Raw genomic sequence first — 26,253 nt, 5'->3', positions numbered from 1 at the left:
TGGTGTTTCATGCTGGTTATTCCAACATTCAGGCTACTCAAGTAGCCTGTTGAAATCAGATGGATTAAAATGACTGTCTCTCTCCCTCTTTCCCTCCCTCCCTCCTGTTAAATTCTGCTGCATCTTTTAAGTTTAGTGACATACTTCAAATAAATCAGCATTTTAAAACTATAGACATACAAAATACAAATATTTTCACCACAAATGTTCTTCCTGGACAGCAGTATTAACTCTACCACAGATATACTGTAACATGTCCTAGGGTAAGCATGAACATTTTCTAATAAGGGAAGTTCAACCCAATGAAGTGTATTAGATAAGAAATTAGTAGGAACATTTTCAAGTTGAACTCACTGCTCTAGTATTTTTCAAAAGTGCAGTCTTATTTTCAAGACTATTAAAACCTGAAATCTTAACATCTTAGCTTATTTTGAAACTAGTACTGAGCACAGTGCCTTAGTTGGGATACCCTTGTTCCCTTACCTAGACCAATTACACATCCCTCTACCAAAAGAATGTTAATATAGTTCCTGTCCTCAAGGAATCCATGTATTTCTGCAATGTGGTAATGCTTCCGTGTCTATACAGAGTCAACATTTAACACTTACTTAAAATTCTATTTTCTCACAAAAAACTCTAGGAAAGGGCCAAAGCACTGAGTTAAAAAACAAACAAACACTTAGATGTGGAGTGTCGTTCATCTAATAGGACAAAGACAGTACATGGCCATCTTCCCTCCCTTTCTTGTAAGCACCTTCCATCTGCCAGAGAAAGCACTTGTTTTCCCTTTTTTTTTCTTCCTATGACTGGGTTTCCTCTGTGTACCCTTGGCTGTCCTGGAACTCACTTTGTAGACTATGCTGGCCTTGAACACACAGAAATCCACCTGCCTCTGCTTAAAGGTGTCCACCACCGCCACCACCGCCCACAGTTCGCTTTCTTATACAAGAATTTAAAAAAATAAATAAATGCAGTTCACCTTAACACACTTTTCCATTTACTTCTAAAATTCAGATTATTTTGTTGTGTCCAATCACACATCCAGAACTTTGGTATGTATACCAAGCAAGACTGGCCTTGAATTTGTGCTAACTCTTTTTTTAATGAAAGTTTCTATTCATAACCCAGGCTGATTTTAAACTCGTTATCATCCTGACAAAGATTTTAAAATCTTTATCACTTCTCTGCAAGTGTGCTAGAATTACAAACACGTACCATGACACCCAGCTTATAATTTATAGTTGTTCATATTTGGTATCTCATAACTTTTCTATTATCAATAACTATAAGGAATATTTAATGTTACCTTTCTTCCAATTGCTCCATTCTGTTTTTTTGGAGGTGGTGGCTCAAAAATGCGTTGCTGTTGCTGGGGTGGAAGTGTAGAATACAATGGAATGATTTTAATATCTCCAACTTCAGGGCCCAAATCATCAACCTCACGCTTTATTCTCTTACAAGCTTCATCAATTTCCTACAAAACAGAAACACTGAATGAAAACAAAAACCGTGGAATATAAAATATTCGGTATAATCACCATTGTATATATTTCATTTGACATATCAATAATCTGACTTCATTTTCTTATTGATAATCCATGCCTATCATTTCATTGATAATCTATTTGTAATTTGGTAACCAAAATTAAAGAAATTCAGTGTGATTTTGAAACAACCAATGAAATTTTTGATTTCTGTATTGAGTCAAATCTGTAACTGCTGTGTTTGCATTCCCTACCCCTTTTCTTCAAGACTCGGATATCCTAATTAATTCTCAACAAATTGTTTTAAAATTGAAATTTCTCACCCAGGAATATTGAACTGCACTCATAACCTTTTCAATTTTTACAATCTAAAAGAAACTGATGTGTTAGATACTTAAAATAAGCCAATTAGGCTTTAATGTCACATATCACTAATGCAATTATATGGAAGAATTGCTTTACTGTACCTAATGAGAACAAGCACCTTTACATTATCAACATAGATATTTCAAAAGTAAGCTGATGAGCAAATGCCTTAGAGCTGCTTCAGAATTTTCCTCACCAGAGCAAACTATTCCAATGCATTTGTATTCAAATACAAATTTAAAGACATAATAAATGCATTTGAGAGTGGAGCATTAACTCTGGAGTGGCAAATGGCTTACAAAGTGAAGGTTGGTGGACAAATGTTTTGCTGAAACAATTAAACATGGAAGTACATTAATTTATTAAACATCTGTCATCTATTTAACAAGGCAGTCAGCTATTCTAACGAATAAACTATTCAAAGTGTATCAACAAGAGAAAAAAAGGAATTTCAGGTGAACTAGATTTGTATCAAACTAGGTTTCCTGCAATGATTTTAAACCAACTTGCAATTGTTTCTGTGTTAAAGAATATAAAATTTGGGCTGGAGAGATGGCTCAGAGGTTAAGAGCACTGACTACTCTTCCAGAGGTCCTGAGTTCAATTCCCAGCAATCACATGGTGCCTCACAACCATCTGTAATGAGATCTGGCGCCCTCTTATGTATACATAATAAATAAATAAATCTTAAAAAAAAAAAAAAAAAGAATATAAAATTTGGGGCTGGTTCACAAGCTAAGCATACTGGCTGTTATTCCAGGATTCGAGTTTGGTTCCGAGCACTGATATGGTAGCTCACAACCATCTGTATGTAACTCTGTACTTGGTGCTCTGTTCTAGCCTTCTGTGTATAAGGTATACAACACATACAAGCAAACATGCATACACACCAAGTTAAAATAAAAATATACAATCCCTGTATAAAAGAAAACCTTTTTGCCTACTTCAAAATACCAATTTTCTTAAGTATCTTAAGGTTGTTTAATAGAAGAAAATTACTATTAAAAAAATCCACTGTTTCGAGCCAGACAATGATGGCACACATCTTAAACCCAACACGCAGGAGGCAGAAGCATGTGGATCTCTATGGGTTCAAGGTCAGCCTGGTCTACAAAGTGAGTTCCACGCCAGGGCTATACAGAGAAACCCTGACTTGAAAAAACAAAAACAAACAAAAATCCAATGTTTCTTTTGAAACTACCTCAAATTTCTAGAAAATGAAAATTGAATCCCATATATTTAAAAAAAATGTTTAAGTCTTTCTAGGAAAAAAAATGTACTTTTAAATAGTCTATCTAGACCAGAATGCCCTTTGCTGGCATGTAAATACAGAACTAAGACCCTATCTAAGTGAAAAAAGACTTTAAATAAAGAAAATTAAGACCCCCAACATTTGATTTGTTAATGTCAGCAACATTAAGAGTGATCAACCTAACATCTACACTTCAAAAGTCTTTGCTAATAAACACAATGAATGAAATAAATAAATAAATGCAAAACAAACCAGCCAAAAGTCTTCGAATTCAAAACATACCAAAAGTTCACAGCTACAATTTCACAACATGCCAGCACACACCCAAAAACATGGCTTACTGCCTTCCTTTCCCCAATGAATGAAATGAATTGTATTAAGCTGGCTCAGGAAAAGATTCTTCTGGTTCTCCCCATGAGATCACCTGAAACTTCCAATACTATTCAAATATGCCTAGTTGTTGGAGCAGATTTAAGTCAAGAGGAAGTGAGAAATTGTAGAGCAAACATAAGACAAAATGAGGACACCATCAACACCGACAGTTGCAGGATGAATGCTGTTTACTGCCATTTGAAAAGCAGTACGTCTTGCAGAAACTTTATGGAAATTTCCCACTTTAACTGCATAAGAAGAATGAGTAGTAACAAAAGAAGAAAACTTTACCCAGAAAACTGCATTTGCAACACATCTTAGGCTCACAAAAGAACTAAGGATGAGTCTCTAGGAAAAGAATTTACAAACACCTTTCCCCAAGACAGTTGGCAATGTCTACATATGTTTTTGCTGGCACCTCTCACTCAAGAAGCATTGCCATATCTAATATAGATAGGCTGGGAATACTGATAAATGTCCTACCATGCACAGGCATCTGATAACACCAATTTTCCAACTCACAACACAAACAGTATTTAGGCTAAAAAGCCATACTCTGCAAGGAAACCATGTCCAAAGGCACAAATCCTAAGGACAATTCCAGGATTAAAGAAATTATTGAAAATTTACAATTCTCAACTGCATGGCATTGCTAAAAATATCATCTAGCTAACAGTTCTATGGAAGCTGGACATGATAAAAAGGTTTTGGTGCAACGGAAGACTAGAGCGGTTTTCCACAACACTGTTTAGATGTCATTATGTACCACAGGAGGGATCTTTTGGAACTATAAACACATCTCTGGAAAGGTGACCCAGTGTCTGAAATGAACTAAGGAGCTTGTAGGCAATGTAAACTCTGTGTTTCCTCCTCAAACTTCACTATTTCAAAAAAAAAAGAAAACACTGAACAGAAACAAGAACTTGTTTAACAAATTCTCTCCCTTCAGACCAGAAATCTATTGACCATACTTAAGACATTCTAGAACAGGACTCAGACCTTCAAGTGTAAAAGGTACCCAATATTTAAAGGACTACAACCATCTACATTTCAACTGAATACTTTTCTTCAATATGCACCCCCTTTAAATAGAAATACATAGGAAAATGTGGTTTAAACATTTCATACACTCAACAATTAAGCTGAAGGAAGAACTTGAATGGTTAATGTGAGAAAACTATGACCAGCTTTTCCATGGAAGTTTAGAGTTGCTGGCTAATAGAAACTACTCAATGAAAACTACATAAAGCAAATGGTGATACCTCTTGGCCAGTCAAGAAAAGGAGAAGGTCTCCTTCCTCCTCTTCACACATATGTATCTGGATCACTGTTCGAATTGCTGCTTCAAGATAGTCTCTCTCTGGTTCTGGAGTATAAAAAATCTCAACAGGATGTGTTCGGCCAGGAATAGTTAAGAGAGGACAATTATCAAAATAAATCTGGAATTTCCCAGCATCAAGGGTAGCACTCATAACTATAACCTGTAGGAGGAAAACAGTAAATTACTTTTGCAGTTTTATCTTTCAAGATTCTTACATAATCTCAAAAGGAAAAAAAAAGTAGTTATTGTCCTAAGTAAGCATATATTATCAGCAATAAAGACAGCCCTTAAGGCTGGGTGTAGTGGTGTATGTCTTCTTTAATCCCAGCACTAGGGAGACATGGGCAGGCATGTCTGTGAGGTCGAGGCCAACCTTGTCTACATAGTGAGTTCAGGACAGTAAAGAAATATTAAAAATGAAAGTAGGGACAGTGTAGTAGCATACCAAGGTAGATCACTATGTGGGTTCAAAGACAGCCAGAGTTATATAGTAAAACCCTGTTTAAAAAAAAAAATAAAAATAAGCCAGGTGATGGGGACATATGCCTTTAATCCCAGCACTCAGGAAGCAGAGGCAGGTGGATCTCTGTGAGTTAAAGGCCAGCATGGTCTACATACACAGTGAGTTGCAGGACAAGCCAGGGAAATAGAGAAACCCTGTCTCTCCAAAATTAAATAAACACACACACACACACACACACACACACACACACACACACACACACACTAAAATATAGCTATTTGTATTTTAAAATACTAGACTATCAGGTAAGTATCTTCTCATAAGCCCCATGTAAGGGACACACTCATGACGCATTATGAAAATAAAGAGTGGTTAATATGCAATAATATATTTACTGACAGATTTAACTATCTCCAAATAGGAAGGGAGAAGGGGGACAACAAAACCCAACAGACCAGATAAAAATGTATTTATTTCTTCTAAATTATCTTTAATGAGCACAGCGTATTTTGAAAACCTAAAGTACATTAGGGTCTTCGGGCTAGCTGGCCCCCAAGGCCCAGGGGTCTTCCCATATCCACCTCCCTGACCCAGGGTTTACAAGACGGTGCTACCACACTTAATGATCATAAGACTTTTTCTTTGGGGCTCATGTCCTTGTGTATAGTTACTCCCACCCTGTTATACTATAGAATCCAACACCTAGTTACTCCCACCCTGTTATACTAGGGAATCCAATACCTCTGGCCTCTGCTGGCACCTGCACTCAAGTGCACATTCCTAGGAGAAAGAGCACACACATGCGCGCATGCACACACATACATACTTAAAAACAAAAACCACTCCTTCACCTTTAAATCTGATCTCTGTCTTACAACTTCCTTCAAAACACCCATGAGAATATCTGTAGCCAATGTTCTTTCATGAGCCTCATCAAGAATTATCACACCGTAACGCTCCAGGAGGGGATCGTTCATAGCTTCCCGGAGTAGCATCCCGTCAGTCATATACCTATAATCAATCACAAAGACAACACTAGTCAGGACTCAGCTATGTGGTTTTAAGACTAACCATACTGACATAAGTAACAACTGCAAAAATTAAGAATAGTTTGAAGAGTACATGAAAGCTAATTACCATAAAATCTTACCAAATATTGCAGTATACTGAGAAACATAATGTAACTCCTGACTGTGCCATACAATGATATGATATTCTAAGAAACATAACACACAAACTGCTAAAAACCAAATTTGTCACTTAAATTTAAAAAAAAAAAAAAAAACTAAAAAATTTCAAAACAAGCCAATAAACCATTTTACGCTATTTCATGCCACCACACTACTCAAATGTTACTACATACAAAATTCCATTTTGGGAAAAAAGAAACCCTAACGTTTAAGGTAATGTTAACAACAGCTGACACCACAGAAGTCTACTATCCCCCTCAATACCATGACATGACCTAAAGGACAAAATGGGTTCGTTCATCAAAGCTCTGGGAATGACAGCATCAGCCCAAGAATGCTGACACTTACACTGAATGGTAAACCAAAAAAGGAAAGAAACCAGGCTTAGAAATGACTTCAGAGAATGCAGGTCATATGGACTCCAGCCAGTACAGGAGCCAAGAAGAGTCAGTATGAGAGCAAGGGTAGACTATTGTCGGGGACAGCCATTCCACTCTGGCCAGTGCTGTACCTAATACAGAACAACTATCCTTAAGTTTGGCACCCGGACAAAAACATAGTATGCCTTTAAATGCTAAAGTCACAGTTCATGGTCAGTTAAATAAAAGCTCATTATTTTATTTAGAAATTTAAATGGTATACAAACTCTGAAGCCATCATTTATGACTTCATTTTGGCTCACTGTCCTATGTCTAACCATACCTAATCTTTCAGGAGCCAACTTGACTTCAGTTTATACCATCTACTGAAGCAGTTAAATTCAGCAATCTGATAGCATACAAAATAGTGAACCCCTCTCTTTATTTCATCTACAGTAATTCTAAATTTATTACAAATATTCAGCAAAGAAGTACACCTTCACTACATACGAGTCAAATTTCAGACAAGGACTTGTTATATAGCACTGGCTGGCCTGGGCCTCATGATGCTTATGAAAGTCAACCTACTACCCTGGTCCCTATTTATATAGTCTGTGTTTCTTTAGTGTTCTTTGAAAAATAAACCACTGCCGTTTCTGCAATCAACTCCCAAGATTTTATTTTAAGCACATGAAAGAAAAAAAAAAAAATCACTGTTAATTAAACAATGACCGAATGTCCTAACCACTGGCTTCTAGATGTCTTGAAATGTTTCATCTATTTGAGGGTATTTGGCAATAGCTGCTTTCAGATGAGCTACTGACATGAGCTAGGCAATTCAGTGACAAAATAATTGTGGATAAGTGCCTTAGCTAAAACAAAATTCTTGTTTGAACTTTAAGGGGACATGAAAGAATTACTTCTTATTTCAACAATATTTGTTCAAATGTCTAGATAGCATACCTCAGTGCTGCTTCTACACCTTTGTGAACTATCAGTTGCTAGTCTTTCAATAGGAAACCATACATTTCTGAAAGCACTTTAATTAGCAGATTAAATCAGTCTGTTATTTCAAAAAATTCACAATATATACTTGAAATTACAATACACAAACTAGGTCAGTATCAAATATTCACAGAAAATGACAACCTCCAAATTCCTACCGATTGTAAGACTTCATCTGATTCTAAGATGTACTTCAATTTATAAGGAAGTTACAAAACTGGCATATTATTAAGTCTCTAATTTGTATAGGCTTCCAATCATAATTATTCAACAAATTAAATCCAAGTAAAATAAACAAAAAGCTGGTGCTGAGTAACAGTAACCTAACTTAAGTAATTTTCAACTAATATATACAAATAGCATAGAGTTCCCAATAAACTGTAGGTAACTTACTCCGAACTAATGAGTGCTAATGAAAATAAACTTCTGGATGTTTCTATAAAGGATGTTTCCAAGAACTTTAAAGTGAAAGAGTAAGATCCACTCTAGCTGTGGGTGTCATCATGCCAGAGGCAAAGGTCCTGGATTAAAAACCACCACCTGAGCTTTCCTTCTACTTCTTCACCGCAGAAAAGAGTTCTGACCAGCTGCCTCGCACTTCTGACCACCATGCACTCTTCATGATGTTCCCCATCCCTTCTTAAAAGATAAGCCAAAATGAGCTTTCTCCTTTATGTTGCTTGTCTGATGTATGGTCACGGCAAAGAGAAAAATAAATTAACACCCAAATTAATATGCCTACTTTATAGAAAGCAATCTCTTTAAAGTTATCAAGAAGAATCAACATTTCTGAAGGACATTATCATCTGTTGAATATGGTATCTTTGGAGGATTGGTTTCAGTATACCAAGCAGATACCAAAATCTGTGTGGCTTTTGAAGTCTTATATAAATTAGCCTGGTATTTGCATATAACCTAAGTATTTTCCTATACATATATTTATTTTCTAGATGTACATCACATAACAGGATGCAAATGTTATATAGTTTTATTCTTTATGGAATGATAACTAAGTGTCCAAGATTAATAGTGATATTTTTTCTGGATTATTTTCAATTTTCACTTTCACAAATGCCAAAGTGTCAATTCTATTTACTTTTATATGCCTTACCATCCCACCTTTAGCTACAGAATTTCTGGATGACAATGGTAACAGAGAGAACAAAGCAAAAATGGCTTCATTAAGAGAAGATAGTTCTATAATAAAGACTGTCCCCATCCCAGGGTATTTCAACTTTACCCTAGGATTATTTGTGTATTAAAAACACAGGATTTCTGATTGGCTAACTCAAACACTTATATAATATTAAATAAAAACTTTAAGCAAACCTACCCAATATGAATGAACAGTTTTACAAAAAGATAGTTCTGTTGTCTAATATTAAGATCTCTTTAAAACAGCCTATTTATAATACCTGGCTAAGTTATAGACATTCCAACAAGCTGAGTTTGGATAGTTAATAATCTCAGTGTCTGCATAAATATTCATAGCCAATAAATTAAACAAATCCTTCTGTTATGAAACCACCCAAATGACTTTAAATTTATGAAAATCTCTTAAATAACTTAGGTCTATAGAAGCATGTTTTCATCTTAATGTAAAAAGTAACATTACTATTAACTCAAGATAACTGAGGATGTCAACAACCATTTCTTGATTATTTTCACAGGATCAAGTTTAATCTGACAAGACTGAACAATAAGTACAACAGTACATCATGTTACTGGCTACAGCAGTTCTCAACCTTCCTTATGCTGCAATCCTTTAATACAGTTAATTCTTCACATTTTACGGACTCCCAACCATAAAATTATTTTTGTTGCTACTTCATAACTTTACTTTTGCTACTGTTATGAATCACAATGCAAGTATCTGATAATGGAAGACATCTGACATGGAACCCCCAAAGGAGTCACAGCCCATAGGTTGAGAATCACTGGGTATAGTTAGAACTAGATGTAGATGCTCATCTAAAGAAATATACACTACTTTAGATACCTTAATATTCTAATAAAGCAAGCAAAGCAAAAACTAGGGAATATCAAACCCCCTTTGTGATACATATTCAATCTCAGCTGAAATACTTAGCCCAGACACCTAAACACACAGCTTTGTTATGGTATATAGATTTAATGTATTTAGTCTGTTTCAGAGTTAAGACACCTACAAGAAAAACCCTAAAAATTTAATAACCGAGAAAGAAAGAAAAAAAATCAAATCATTTTAAAATACTTTCACAACACGTGCAACTCTAAATTGTGAAGGCTATATACACTCTCTTACCCTGGACAATATGGCAAGAGCTGAGGTTGTCATTTCTATGCAGAAGTTTCTAAAACATTGGCACTGTGTAAACAAGTGAGCCTTTCTACAATCAATCCTTTTTAAACACATAAATATTAGAACTATAATAGAAAATCAAGTTAGTTTACACTAAGAGAGGTCAACAGTATTCTATTTTCAGAGGGCAAGAAGCATTTCCCTTGTAAACCAAGGATCTGAGTTCAGTATTATGTTTAGAAAAACCAACTTCAAAACTCCACAACAAAGCTGTGGAACACAAGTTTCCTACACACATTTAATAAATAAAGAATTATACTTGAATAGTAACAATTATTTTAGTCTTTTTTAGAGTTGCTTAAAGGGTCAACTAACCATTTGTTCTCCAAGGTCAAACTAAACCATTTAGCTTAAGTGCTACTGAGCCTACTACTATAAATTACTTTTAAATTGTACAATTGTGGCCTTAAAGTAGTAGCAGACCTTTTTACTTCTTACCTCAAGCCCTAAAGTTATTTGCCTACATTCATTCTACAATGACAAACATCAAATTTTAATTCATGCTAACCTCCTTCAACTGTAATTCAATTATTATGCTATATAGAACTTTATTAGATTGCTTTCTTAAGCCCCTTTTTAATTAGTTTAGCTGATGTCTTCATTACTTTTCTATTATTGTGAAGAGAGACATCAAGACCAAGGCAACTTACAAAGTTTTTTTGGAGGAGGCCCGCTTTCAGCCTCAGAGGCTGAATCCATGACCATCATGGCAGGAAGGATGGGAGCAAAGAGGCATGGCACTGGAGCAATACCTCAGAGCTTATATAGTACCAGAAAGTTGGAGGGAGAGAGATGAAACTGTGACCCACCCTTAATGACACACTTCCTCAAACAAGGCCACATCTTTTCCTCCAAGACTATACCGCTTCCTTAGAGGAGTCCTTCCCAAACAGTCCAACTGGTAACCAAAGATTCAAATATTTGAGCCTATGAGGGCTACTCTCACTAAAATAATCACAGCTGGTAAGATTCAACTTATCAAGACAGAAATGTACTACCACTATCACCAGCAGCAACTGTTAGCCATGTTGACTACACTGCTAATCTGAATGTCAGGAGTTGTACACAGATCAAGATACTCAGAATAATCCTTGAGACAGTTACCAGCTCCATCTTCTGAAAACTTCCAACTAATTATCACACTTTAAGTAACAGGGCTAGTACCAACTCAAGACCCTAGGATAAAGGAAACCTCATCTTGGTTCTCAAATTCCCCATCTGCTAGAGCACTGTGCACTGTTGGCCTGCACTCTAGACTCTAAAATCTTATACAGTTGGCACTTCAGTATTAAATTTGCCATGTGATAGCTCATAATCCACTGGGTGCCAACCTTAAATGTTCTGTACCACCAAGATCCTTACTGAGTAGGGTTTGTATTTTGCTCGGTAGGACCTTTGGTTTCTTTCATCTTCTTGCCTACCTTTGAAATTAAAACAAGTCTACAAATTTTATGATCTAGATTGTAAAAAACTACTTTTGTTAAAAATGTATTTCCTTCGAGCTTTACATGGGGCAGTTTATGATAGATAATGAAACCCAAGGCTGCCCTCTCACATATTTCAACCACATCCTTTTGAATTTACCTTTTCTTAGCTTCCTAGCAGCTTCCTCTCAAATTATACTCGAGATAAAATTCTCAGTAGAGTATCAGGACAATAGTCAACAGAAAAAAACTCATGTCCCCCCAAAAATTCTTTGTTTTATAAACTAACCTCAGACTGGATCTCCTTTAAAATTCCAAAACCAAAGTTACTCAGATAACCAAAACATATTCAGAATGAAAAGGAAATTACATAAATCACTCAATCCCCCATGTCCTACTTCACCAACAGAACCTTTAAGGAAGTCAGGGGATTTTAGTGAATCTGCCTCCTTTCCTAATTTTGCTAAATATTCATCAAGATTTTTGTAGTTACAAGTTTCCCATTCCTCTACTGCTATTTGACTTCTTCAGATTAAGTGGAGAAGGGAAGGAGAATCCACAAAAGTTCTATACAAGGGAAGTACAGGAAACAGACATAAATCCTGTCCACAGATATTATGGCTCAACTAGGCAAGACAGATTAAAATTGCTTCCTTGATCTTTTTTTTTTTCCAGAGCTGAGGACCGAACCCAGGGCCTAGCAAGTGCTCTACCACTGAGCTAAATCCCCAACCCCGATTCCTTGATCTTACACTGTGTCCATAATAATCTAATTCTTTAATATCTTAAAAGCAATCTGGCATAAAAGTGCTCATACAAGTTTGTTCAATGTATTTTTTTTATTAGAAATGAAAGATCTATAGTATTTTCTAAAAAAAAAAAAAAAAGTTAGCTACTCCACATGGTAACACATGCCTCTAAATCACCCCTTAGGAGGCAGTAAGGCAGAACTCAGTTCTAGGCCATCCTGATCAATACAGCAAAGCCCAGGACAGCTAGGGCTCCAGAGACCCTGTCTCAAACACACACATCCAGAGTTGTAATTACCACAGAAAGATGGCTCAAAAGGTAAAGGCACTTCTATTACATCTGATAATCTGCATTTGATCTACTGGAATCTAAATGGAGAGAACCACAAGTTGTTCTGTTATGGGCTATGGCAGGCCATGCTCAAACCCACACCCAAATTTTATATATTTAAAGGCTTAAAAACTAACCCTCCCCTTAAGGGAACAAAGAGAAAGAAAAAGATTCTATCGCATACACCTGAAATTCTTTCACCCTATACCTAAATCCTTCTATTAGCTTTAACTGGGTCTTATACTTTCAACAGTAATTGTTTAAGACTGAGTCAGATTCAGCTCACTGGTAAAGCACTTGCCTAGTGAGCACAAGATCCTGGGTTAGACTCCACACCAACACCAAAACAACCCCATTTCTCATCTAAAGTGAATCCTCGAGTTAATTCGTCCACATAAACACCATGTTCTGCTTCTGATATCTGAAACTTTGTATTTGATGGACATGGACCAGATTAATTTCTTACTACTACACTGTCCAACATATAAAGCATTGTTAAATAGCTAAATTGTTGAGTATTTCTTGGTAAATACTGGATGTCCTCAATATCAAGCTTCTAATTGTGCAGCTGGAAAAAAATTACCTTAACTACCACTAATATTAGCAAAAGTCAACTCCAAAATATTTTTCTATCCTACGTAGAACTTAATACATCTCAAACATTAAAAATAATATATTACTGATACTATATAGAACCAATTTTAAGGACACACAAATATCACCTCAAACTGCCTAAATTGTGAAACATTCAAGAAAAATCTTTTTTTCCCCTCTTTTCTTCTCTAGGACAGGGTTTCTCTGTGTAGCCCTAGCTGTCCTGGAACATGTTTTGTTGACCTGGCTGGCCTTGAATTCAGAGATTTGCCTGCCTCTGCCTCCCAAATGCTGGTATTAAAGGTGTATACCACCACCGCCCTGATAAGAAAAATCTTTACAAGTCAGTTTTCTTTACTATTCTTTTGTATTAAAAGATCATTTGACTATTTGATGAAAATATGAGGACTTTAACTTCTAGATAGGAAAATAGCTAATCCAGTGTAAAGAGCTGCCCATGCACCTTTCCTACTCAATTAACTATACAACTCGTACTCAGTTTATTAAAGCATTCACTATTTTTAACATGAGTTTTCAGTGAATTAACACATTACTACAGCAAACATATCCAGGTACTTTTTATAGCACTGCTTAGTGAAGCAGTTCTGCCAATCAAAACTACCACTAGAACTCTTCCCATTAATAATACTTCAGAGTTACAATTTTTCTTTCCTTGAAGGTAATGAAAAAAAAATATATATGTGTGTGTGTGTGTGTGTGTGTGTGTGTGTGTGTGTATATACCCATTTCCAAGACTTTTAGTTTTAACTACTGAAGAGATTGCAAAACACCAATAAGCTTACCTTACCAGGAATAATTTTTTTAAAGCTTAATTACAATTCCTGGGAATTGCTTAGTAAGATAAAATAATAATACCAAAAATGCTTTCACTTTGAACTACTGCACCTGTTTCAATCTTTTAAAGTGAACCAATCTTTCACAAAGATGCATCTTTTGAAAATCTACCCTTCCTCACTTTCTATCACACATACTATTAACACGGCTTGTACCTTTCTCAAATTCCAAATTGTTTTCTCCCCTTAACTGTACATAACCAAATGTCAAAAAAAGGATTCCTTTTAGAAACAAGGAAAAATCTGTTAAGAAATTACGAAGTTCTGCCAGGTGGTAGTGGTGCACGCCTTTAATCCCAGCACTGGGAGGCAGAGCCAGGTGGATCCCTATGAGTTCGAGGCCAGCCTGGTCTACAGAGAGAGATGCAGGACAGCACCAAAGCTACAGAGAAATTGTCTTGAAGAAAATTTAAAAAATAAAAAAAAAAAAAAAAAAAAGAAATTGGGAAGTTCTAATGAAATGAAACACACCCAAGAACTAAAAAAAAAAAGTGAAATATTAGATTAAAAAGTAACTGGATATTCTGATTAAAGAATTGTTTTTAAGTTATACATTTTAAGGAACATACTAAATACTAAATTTAAAAACAAGACTATGTAATATTTAAGATCTGATTATTTTGAGAGTAAATATTCTCAAATATGGATGAAATAAAAGACTGAAGATGGTGAATACAGAATCTCATACTGTTCTACTTCTACGAACATTTGAAATTTTATACACCATACCATTTTTCCTAATCCAATCAAGTCTCATTTATCTCACTACAAAGTATAGCCACACCACAGGTTCATGTCACTGACCACTTAACATGCGTTCCAGTTGTCTTTTTATAATGCAACTGACAACCATACCATAACCAATTTTTTCTAAAACTGACTAAATGACCTATAAATGCATATTAAAAGAAAAACAACAGAGTTAAGATTTGTTGGACAATATATACCGCTACTTATGCAGAACGTAACTAAAAGATACAGAAAACAACTAGGCAAGTAAAAGTTATGAGGCTCAATATGGTCATGAGTATACCAACTATAAAGAAACAGGATCTTAAGGGGGTATCATAAATACATTATTACAGAAGATTCCTCCATCCCTTACCCACAAATAAATCATATCCCAACTGAACAATCTAGTAAAACCTCACATTTTATGTTATCAGTAATATTTCACATAAGATGAAGCATCACTTAAGTAAAATCGGACCTTTGAAACAGATTTCTACTGAAGGGATAAATAGATTATCACCAAGGGAAAAAACTGATTAAAAACTTTAAGAAGTCACCTGGCATGTCTAAGACAGTGTACTTCATACAATTCTAAACCTGGTAACTCCATTAGTAAACTCCGTAACTAATGGTAGAATTCCAGAAGCTATATTTTAGAGAGGCATCCATTTTAAAGATGGAGTACTTACTTAAGAATGGTTTTTGCACTACTGCAGTCTTCAAATCGAATGGAGTATCCAACTTCCTGGCCTAACATTACATCCATCTCATCAGCAACTCTCTGAGCCACACTCATTGCAGCCACTCTTCTGGGCTGTGTACATGCAACTCCTCTTTTGGGTCCTGGCAATGATCGCATATACTCCACACACCACTGTGGTATCTATGAAATAATTTCACATTTAAAATGTTATGCTTTGCCTGCATACAAACTATATGCATCATCAAGTACTTTATTTCATTCTAATAATTTAAAGCAAAATTCAATTACACAAACAAGCTATTACAATTACAATATCACATTACAATAGCTAGAAGGGTTCACAGATAACACTGATGTGATAAAATTATACTCCTGAGTGAGCAAAGTCCACTCAGACTGCTCAATATGCTCAACAATACAGCTGTACCATCACTATTTTTTAAACAATGGAAGAAAACCATTTAAATTCTAAATTCTACCCTTTAAAAAATTTTAAGTATCAAAAGTAAAATATAACATAGTTCTGAAAGTCACACATTTTTAATTATAAAAACTGTAGGCACAAGTGTCATATCCTCTTGTGGCTATAAATCTATCAAAAGGTCATCATAACACTGTTACTCTTCCTCCAAGAGTGGTATGCATGCACAGTGACAATACCTTAGATACCATCTTAAAAGTTCTTGAAATTGCCACCTTCAAGTTCAATAGGACTGAGAGCAGCAGCCAAGGAAAAAAGGGAAAAGAAAATTCCAACCTCAAGAGGGTCATTATGGTGACCTGATACACTATGTAGACATGAAGGGACTCTCTCATTGTTTGGAACCCTAGTCATTTAACTGGAAAGAGTAGGAAGGAAGATGCAGAGGTTTACCACCTTCAGCAAGAATCCTCTGCTACATGATTTCTTGAGTACAGAGTTTCTGTTCTGTGTGATGGACAAACTGCCCCACAAATGGACAGTAGTACCAGGACATATCATGAATGTAATAAATACAATTAATGTAATTAATGAATATCATAAATAGTTATTGAATACTGTAAATGTAACCAATGAATACCACAAATGTAAGTAATATGTGTAATTAATGAGTATCACAAATATAATTTATATCTTGAATGTAATTCATGCCACTGAATTATGAACTTAAAAATGGTTACAACTGCAAATATGTTCACTTAAAAAAATAAGGTGGAACGTAATCACCATACATTATGTGTATGAAATTGAAGACAGCGATGTTCTAAAATAGAAAGTGATGATGGTGTCATGGGCCTATGAGGATGCTGGACTAAAAAGTCTATCAGATTGTGCAAACAGGCAAATTATATACTATGTGAATTATTTGTCAATGAAGATTTTATAAAACATTTAAAAAAAAAAACCTCTGCTACAAGTACCTGGATCTGTCTCCATCAAAGCTCTGAGAGCCTAACAGGTTCTAATGCTACAGAATGCAGAGGGTTTGGATCTAAGTGTTTATATGATGCTAACTGATGAAAAATGTTAGCTGGTATACTGTTATGTAATTTAATTACTCTAGCCATTAGGCTTACTTTTGCATAAAAAATAAATAACTCAAAGGGAAGGTAAGTATGTTGTTTCTTCGAATAAAACAGTATGTTATGCTTCAAGGGCTTTAATAAAGAATACGATAAAAATAACAGTACTTCCCTAGTTCTGTGAGCCAACAGACCAATAGTCAGGTGCTAGGAAAGCTTTATTCATCTACCTTCATTGTCCCATGGTTAAAATGTGTTGGAAATTCTAATTCTACCCTTTAAAAAATTTTAAGTATCAAAAGTAAAATATAACATAGTTCTGAAAGTCACACATTTTTAATTATAAAATGTGGTGACCAAGCAAGGTAAAATTCAAAGCACTGACTAGCAGATCAAAGGAACAATTAATCCTTAATTCTTAAAAAAAAAAAAAATCTTCAGATTTTGGGGGGAAAAATCCATTCCAATAAAATGAATGACTTAACCTCATTTTAGAAACAAGATAGTTTGGTTAATTTCATACATTTCAATCTTTTAGGAGTTCTTTGTACTCTTAACTGATGATGAAATAATACCCACCTTCTGCAACAATTTTTCTGCAAAAAATAATTTTTCAAACAAAACTTTTCTAGTAGGGTACATACTTTACATAGTCCTAATTCTAATGTCTGCCCTGACAGAAAGCCCTTCGTTCTCCTACAAACTTTTTTAAAGATTTCAACACATTAAAGTTTGAGGGTTTTTTTGAAACAGGGTCTCTTTCTGTAGACCAGGCTGCCCCTAAACTTTGTCCTCCTGCCTCTGCCTCCCAAGTGCTGAAATGAAAGGTACTACCATACACAGCTAAGTTTGAGTTCTGAACATCAAGTTGTCCCTCAATTAAGTCTTTTTAACATTTTTGGTTGCTACAGAATCAAAATGTCTCCATGAAATATTTAAATTGATTTGTAGCACAAAATTTTTAAAAAATTAAAAAATAAATCCTAAGCCAGGCATGATGTTCCACGTCTGTAACCACAGGTTTAGGCAGAATGACAAATTAGATGCAAGACTAGACTATATAGCAAGCTCTTCTCTCCAAAAAGAAAGGAAGGGAGGAAGGAAGGGAGGAAAGAAGGAAGGAAGGAAGGATAAAGATCAATGATAGAGCCCTTGCCTAGAGCAGCATGCTCAATTAAAAATGTTTACCTATATTCTTAAAAACGAAAAAAATAACCAGTAAAAACATTATTTTGCATATTAAGATGGGCAATTATTAAGTTCATTCTAATGGTTTCCTGAATTTTATAAATTTTCTCCAAGTCCAGTGACTCTTTAACTGATGGTTTTCAGGTTAGAACACATGAAAAGCAGTTAACTTCACTCAAGACTGCAAGGAAATGCATATTAATCCCCAAAAGTACTACTACTTTTCACCTATCAGATTAATAGAACTGAAGATCAGGGATATAACCGAACAGTTTATGGATGCTTATAAGTTCTTATGTTCCCCAAGGAAAGAAGGGCTATTTGGCTACATGTAGTACAACTACAACAAATCCAGCCAGTTCAGAATCTATAAACACAAAGCCAGCAAACAAAAAGCCTATGGCCAGCAAGAAATCTCAATGACTTAAAGGCACTTGCCATTAAGGCTGACAACTTGAGTTCAATCCTCTGTACCTATATGGTGAGAGAGGATTCTCCCAAGTTATCCTGATTGCCACCCGTGTGCTGGAGCCTGGGTACACCCATACACAAACATAAATAGATGCAATAAAATACAAAATATAAAAACAGGCTATCTGTCTATCACAGGGTCTAGTAAGTACTGGCTTGCTCATGGTTAAAGACTACAGGCACCTACTGAGACACCTGTAACTGTGTTTAGTAGTATAGGGAAGCAGACGGACGCAGGCAGGTCACAACTAGACTTTGGACCTTGTAGCATTTCTTTTTCTTTCTGTGAGATGGGACTCATGTAGACCAATCAAGGGTAGCATTGCTTGAATTCAAAGCCCTGCCTACATCTGATTCCTAAATACTGGAATTTAAAAGCTATGTGTTATCATGACTGGAAACTTCAATTTTTGACACTATTCACATAATTCAAATATTTTAACAAAGAATTAACTACCCCAATGGTTCAGATCTCTCTACTCAAGCACTAAAAAACAAACTTTGTACTACTCCCAACTCTATTGTCCCAGGGTTAAAATGTGTTGAAAGATGATAAAGTATTATTTTCCTGACTAAGAAAAAAACAACACTCTCTATTGGAATAACACCCTGGAAGTCACTAAATAATGCTCACCAAAGCACTCTTCTTTAAGGTACTCTACACGGCAGACAATTGGAAATGAATAGACAAACACTAGGAAATGACTACCATGACCAATCATTTAGTTAAGTTTAAACATGAACATAACGTATTTGCCATAGTATTTAACAACTCACCTGTGTTGTTTTACCAGACCCAGTCTCACCAACCAGTACAAATGACTGATGCCTAACAAGAATATCTGTAAACCTATCCTTGTATTCCCAAACAGGGAGCTGTAGCCGTTTCTTTAGAATATCATAATATCGAGGAGTATGGGGCAGGTTGGTAAATGGATTAATGCACTGTGGAAGTGATGTGTGTCCTGCGTGTCCCGTGTGTGTTGAATGGGCAGAATGTGTAGAATGTGTTGAATGAGCCGAGTGGGTTGAGTGAGCTGAATGAGAAGCTTTTAAAGGCGGCAATCCAGCACTGATAAGCATAGCATTGGTGGAAGCTCTCAATTCCTTTTCCTTTTCTTTCTCCCTCTCCCGTTCTCTATCTCCTCTATCACGTTCTCGGTCACGATCTTTGGATCGGTCTTCTCTATCCCGGTCTCTATCCCGGTCTTTCCTAGAAATATAAAAATTTAGAAATCAGAGGGATTATTTATAAAACCATGTCTCAATGAATTATTAGAAATGATCAGATTCTTCATCCACCACCATAACATCCTTTACTAAATGAGGTCTCTAGCTCCATCCTTCTAAAACTTTAAGCATGACAACATTAAAAACTGACCCACAGCCATCCAAATGGCTCCACAGATAAAGGTTGGATCCCAAGCCTGACAGTCTGAATTCAATATCCAGAACCCACATGGTAGTAGTAGGACCAACTCTTCCAAGCTCTCCTTAACACAAAATGCAACATAATATAACTTAAAACAAAAAACAAGTCACAACAATATCCTGAAGCTGGACATGGTGACACACACCTTTAATCCCAGCACTTGGGAGGCAGAAGCAGGTGGATCTCTGAGTTTGTATCTACAACAGGTAATCCTAATGGAGTAAATCCAACTTATAAACCATAAGATGTCAGAAGGTTTGGAGACCTGGACGAAAATAATGAGGCAATGTGGAGATGACAGAAACAAACTCCTAAACCTGTCATACAGTTGAATACATAAAGTTCATTTCCTGTGATTCAAGTATCTATAGAGCACAGTGGGAAAGAGCATTCCCTCTCCACAGTCTAGTAGGGAAGCAACAATCAAGACCTTAAGCAGAATACAACTAAATGCTTACTAAACACAGCATTGTATGAGAATAGTTCAGCCACAGCACTGGTAAACTGGTAACTTTATCTGATCCTGTCCTTAAAATATGGGATTCGATTCCATACAAACTTGCAGTGAAGAAAAGCTTTATTAGCATGTGACTTCTCCCAACCTAATGTCCACCCACTACAGAATTATAAAACATATGACATAAAACTGAAAGCTACACATGCCATCCAAAACCCAAAGAAATTAAAAGTATATAGGTAAAAGATTACTTAAGGGAAGAAAAAAAAAAAAAAAGACCATGCTGTAGTGGTGCATGCCTTTAATCCCAGCACTTGGCAGGTAGAGGAAGGCTGATCTGAGTTCTAGGCCACCCTGGTTAACAAAGCAAGTTCCAGGACCACTAGGACTGTTGCACAAATAAACCTGCCCCCCCACCAAAAAAAAAAAAACAAACACAAAAAAAGAGAAAAAAAGAAAAGATATACAAGTCTCAAAATTTCAACACTGAACCTCTCTTTGAAATATCTCCCCAACCGTCACCTTTGTTGCTAATTTTGCTTCTCATTTAGGTGTTTTTTAACTAGGCATTTATATCACCTCAAAATGTGAGTTCAAAGTTTATAAAGCAAAGAAGTGTATAGATACCTTTACAGGCCTAGTAGTAGTTCAGTGGGTAAAAGCACTTGCTGTGAAAGCAAGAAAATCTGAGTTCAAATCTGCAGCTCCCTTTGTAAACCTGTAACCCCAGCATTGGCGAGGGGGGTGGAGGGAAGGGGACAGGTGGATCTTGAGTTTGCAGGCCAGCCCAGCTGGAACAATCAGCTTCAGATTCAGTGAGAACCTGTCTCAAACGAGTGGGCAATGTATTTGAACGGGGGTGTACGGGGCTGTGCACAAGTGTGCGGTAAAAAGGGTTTATGTTTGTGGTTATCACTTCATTCTGAAGGACAAAAAAAACTGAACAAGCATCTTCTACATTTAAGAGTATGGAATCAGACAGGTAAGATACAGACCTACCCTTTCCAAAGCAACAAAACCTAAGGGAAGAGATAGCAGGCAAATTAATCCATGTAATGCTTTGTGATAAATTGATACCTACACTAACACACTTTTCCAGGACACATTTCATGTTCAGCTTCATTACTACAGCAGACAAAGAAATACAGTGCAAAACACAAGGATCTGCTGATCAATAGTGAGAATTTAATCCTCCCCCACCTCAAAAAAGTGGGTTACGGCAACCACAGCTGCAAAACCACAGGAAAGGCCTAAGACTGGCTTATCTACTCTGCAAAGTGAAAACTATTAACAAACCATCAAGACAACATTTGGGATGCAGAAAACTAATTCAATGGCCTAGAAATGCTGTTGCAGTTCACAGGGGCTAATCTGGATGACAGAGATAAAGAGCTGGTATGTCCTCTCCACACACAGGGAGACTTGTCCATGTGCATGTTTTCTTATTGAAGTGGGCATTTATAAAAGCTTTGTTAATAAAAATTTGCTAGTTAAGCATTTTTTTTTTTTTTTTGGAGCAGAGGATCGAACCCAGGGTCTTAAGCGCTCTACCACTGAGCTATAAATCCCCAACCCCATACATAGTATTTTTAATTTTAAAGAAAATAAAAACAATCCTGGTGTGGCGGTACACATCTTTAATCCCAGAACTTGGGAGACAGAGGCAGGCTGATCTCATCTACATAGCGGGTTTCTAGGATAGCCAGAGCTATGTAGGGAAACACTGTCTCCGGAGGGAGAGAGGGAGGGAGGGGAGGAGAGGGGAGGAGAAGGAGGGGAAGAGAAAGAAAGAGAGCTCTAAACAAGTAACAAGAACTGTCAGTGTTTCCTTGCTCACATGCAATTGTGTCTATTGATATGGAACTAAAAACATGAAATAAGCTAATACTATGATAATGTTCTCTGGCATATCTGAAATGTGCCAACAAATACTGATGGTTCAGTTTAAATTGTACCTGGAATAATAATAGGCATGAATATATTGCTAATAAGGATGGAAACTAGGCAACTACACCAGAGTATTTTATATAAACAGTTTTTCTGACAGCCTCTCTTTCAGAACTTCTAAGCATGTGTGTTAATATATATACAAGGATACTAATACTTTTCATCTACAAAAACCTGGGAAGTTACTTAACATTGAGCAAGACAGGAGATGCACCTTACAGGAGTACTATGCAACCAATTAAAAGAGTATCGCTGTTGATGATACGAGAAAAAAAAAAAAAAAAGCATACATCCACACAAATCCTGTGAGCTCACTGTTCTTACAGTTCACATTTATGAATAAATATGCTCTCCAAAGACAGAAATGAAGATTTGGAGGAATTTACTGCTTTTTTCCTTTATACCTTGACCTAAAAGCATTTCTTGTCCACTGCATCTAATTATTTAATCTCACCTACTACACAGGATTGCATTGAAACACATCTCTACATACAAAGCAACTACAACAGTATCAGGTACTCCCTATAATTAAAAGTTCTGATCAGAATACTAAAAACGATTAGAATGAAAATTTCCTTATCTTCATATTCTTCCAGAGCTGGGGAGATGCTCAGCCAGTAAAGGCACTTGCCACCATGACCCCTAAGGTCCACCTGGTAGAAGGAAGTAACAACTCACTACCATGTTTTCTTCCAAAGGCCACACACAAGCAGTAGCATGTACCCACACACAAAAAAAGGTATTGGAAAGGTAAGACAGTAGGGTCTGTTGATAGCTGGGTTCACAAAATGAACAAATCTATGATGTCAAAGAGACTAAACAAGGAGGGAGGGAAGGAAGGAGGAGGGAGGGAAGGAAGGGCAAAGGATCTCTGGCTGTCAAAAGTGCGTTCAAACTAAGGGGGGGAAGGGTGATACCTAGCACAAATGTTGTATAAACTCACTACTAAAGAAAACCAGTTCTATAAGAAAAGGTACTCAATCAGACAGTGGTGGCGCACACCTTTAATCCCAGCACTCAGGAGGCTGAGCCAGGCGGATCTCTGTGACTTCAAAGCTAGCCTGGGCTACAGAACAAAAGGCGCAAAGCCACAGAGAAACCCTGTCTCAAAAAACGAATAACCGGCCCCCCAAAAAAGAAAAGGTACTCAAAAAACGTAGGGAACGGTGAAAAACTGCCCTCCAAAATCTTTAGAAATTAAGGAATTATTGTACAAATGACCTAACTTCCCTACACTCACTGACAAATCTGTAATACTGAGGAAATATGCAGCCACCATGATACACCCAAAAATCCGTTTTACCAAGGTTATGTTTTGCAAGAAAAAGGAAATCACCATATACACTTGTAGTGAGGAACCCCTAGTCCTAATAAAAAGCTTTTTTGAATGAACATAACAAAAAAAGCACTGAATGAACTATTTCCCGGTGTTTATTCCAATGTGACCTCTGAAGACAGAAATTAGTTGCTTCTTAGCCAAATGTGACATTCATTTTAGCTTCACAGAAGTTTAGAACCAAATATCGTCCCCGCCTTTACCAACACAATATAAATGCCATTATGACAGGTGATAATGTCTAACTACATTACTAAGATTCATGTTGAGAAAAGCTATATAAGTTATGGAAAAGCTCACTGCACCCCTTGAAGAATGCTCATATACTGTGTTTCTACCTCTAAGTACTGTGACCAAGCTCATATACTAACATTTGGAAAGTTTTCCTTGAAGCAACAGTCTAAGAAACCGCTTTGTGACACGGTGTTATTACGATGCCTGGTATTACAAGATTTAAAAAAAAATACACATACAGGGTCAAACTGTGACAAACCTGCTTTCCATATCAATATTTCAATCTAATGAGAATATCAGAACACATCATATCCTGACCTATACTTCACAGATAGTTAAAAATCAAACCCCAAAGTACTGTCCGTGAATAAAAACTCAGAGGCCACACAGATGAGTCGGTGTCACAAGGCACAAGAAAATGATAAAAATCATGCAACAAATTTGGATATTCGGACTTTCTGAGGATTTGTTTTTTAATTAACCAAACACATCTCCGTACTGCCAAAGTGAAAACATACAGCCTAAGGTGGGGAGTAGGAATATAAACCAAAATATATTTGAAGTATGAACTGTGAAAGAAAACTGGAAAATGATCACTGTAATACAACTTCTTACATGGTAACTGCCTCTTCCCTTTGCGAAAGTCTAAGAAAATGACCCAAACTGCCAGATCAAGAATCGACGTAAGCATCTCAATCTGCACGTGGGTTATGTTTGCTCACACATGTTTAGCAACACTTTTTGCAAAGTGAGTCCACAGTGGGGAAGGGATAGAAAATAACTTAAGGAGCCGAGGGGAGGGGGGGGGGAATACATCTTTCCAGAGTCCTACCCCGGTGATGCTCAGCAAGATCGATTTTTAAGCAAAGCAGGAAATAAAGGAGATGGCGGGAGGGCAGGCGAAGGGCGGAAGTTGGCAACGGCCTCCTCTCAAGTGCCTCAATGGAAGGAGGCCCGTCGTCTCCCGCCAAACAGTGCGCCCCGCGGTCTGATCGCTTCTATCACCAAGCAGACTGCTCCCACAGCCGCCCAGGGCCGCCTGCGGCCCGGTGCCCTTGGCCACCGGATTGCGGCCGCTCTCCCCGGCTGCGGGCCTCACGCGAGCACCGAGGCCTCGCGGCCCGCTCCTCACGCCCGCCGCCCGCGGCCTCGTGGCCACCACAGGCCTCTCGTCCTCGCCGCACACACTCAGGCCCGCGCCCCTAGCCGGCCGGCGCTAGACAAAGACGCGGCTGCAGGGCCTGCTCCCCGCCCGCCACAAGCCAACAAAGCCTGGGCCGCGACCGCGCGCCCCGGCCTGCCTTACCCATCGGTCCCCGCACGCTTCTTGCCGGAGGGGTAATCCTCCCCAAGGTCCAACCGATGCCGCTTGGACATCCTCGAACTCCTAGAGCGGACGCTTAGGAAGGAAGGAAGAAGAGAGACTCCAGCAGCCCGATCCACGCAGAAGAGGCCCGCTGCTCAACTCGCGGGGACCCCCACCCCTCCCGCCACCACAGCCCGCTCCGTGCGGCCCGAACCAGGAGCTAAAATGGCGGCCGCGACGAGGGCTGGGCCTGCGCGCGCGCGCGCGCGCGCGCCTCCGCGGCGGGCGTGCCGGCGTGCCGGCGTGGTGCGCGCGCACGCCAGCCGGGGGCGGGAACTCCAGCCCGCTCCCGCTCTGCGATTGGCTGAAACGTCCTGCGCCCCCCCCCCGGGCTCCTCCCTCTCCCTCGGATAGGTGCGCCGGTCTAGACGACCGGCAGCTGGGAGGGACCGAGACGCGCCTCAAGCTGTTACTTGCAGTCTGGAGTTCAATTGCCAAGTTGAAAAAGCCTAATCCTAGACAGGAAATCTATCCGTCTGTGTCTTTACTTTTGATTTTTAGGGTCTGTGGCTCAGCAAGGTTAGGAAAATCGTGGAGATCACACACCTGATAAGTGGCAGAGCAGAACCCAACTTTCATAACTCCAGAACCAGAATTTGCAGTTCTTGCACCCTCTGCACAACAGGGTGAGAAAAATGTTAATTTACTGCGACTCATTTTGCCCATTTACCCCAGAACAGATAACATCTATTTATTCAAACTATAGGTGTTTTGAATAGGGTGCAGAAAATTGGCGGTAATCGTACTGTGCACCTTATTTGCCTCCAATCGTCTCTACC

At 37.6% G+C, this 26,253-nt stretch overlaps 1 protein-coding gene across 2 annotated transcripts in view; it reads right to left on the bottom strand.

Annotated features, from left to right (window-relative positions):
- The window catches only part of Dhx15 (DEAH-box helicase 15), a 43,174-nt gene extending 17,498 nt beyond the window's left edge, over nucleotides 1-25,676 (bottom strand). The window contains exons 1-6 of one of the 2 annotated variants that reach the window (XM_036200659.1): nucleotides 25,415-25,676; nucleotides 19,480-19,915; nucleotides 15,527-15,720; nucleotides 6,110-6,269; nucleotides 4,737-4,955; nucleotides 1,307-1,474 (exon numbers count right to left, since the gene is read on the bottom strand). In XM_036200659.1, coding sequence (XP_036056552.1) covers nucleotides 1,307-1,474; nucleotides 4,737-4,955; nucleotides 6,110-6,269; nucleotides 15,527-15,720; nucleotides 19,480-19,915; nucleotides 25,415-25,485 — 1,248 coding nt within the window. In that variant the 5' untranslated portion in view covers nucleotides 25,486-25,676. The remainder of the gene's footprint in view (nucleotides 1-1,306; nucleotides 1,475-4,736; nucleotides 4,956-6,109; nucleotides 6,270-15,526; nucleotides 15,721-19,479; nucleotides 19,916-25,414) is intronic. The other variant, XM_036200658.1, reaches the window with a different exon arrangement.
- Nucleotides 25,677-26,253: the final 577 nt, after the last annotated feature.

This window comes from Onychomys torridus, chromosome 10 (assembly GCF_903995425.1).
Source record: "Onychomys torridus chromosome 10, mOncTor1.1, whole genome shotgun sequence".
Taxonomy (NCBI): Eukaryota; Metazoa; Chordata; class Mammalia; order Rodentia; family Cricetidae; genus Onychomys; species Onychomys torridus.
The sequence above is the reverse complement of the archived record's forward strand: the minus strand, read 5'-3'. Positions and strand labels throughout refer to the sequence as shown.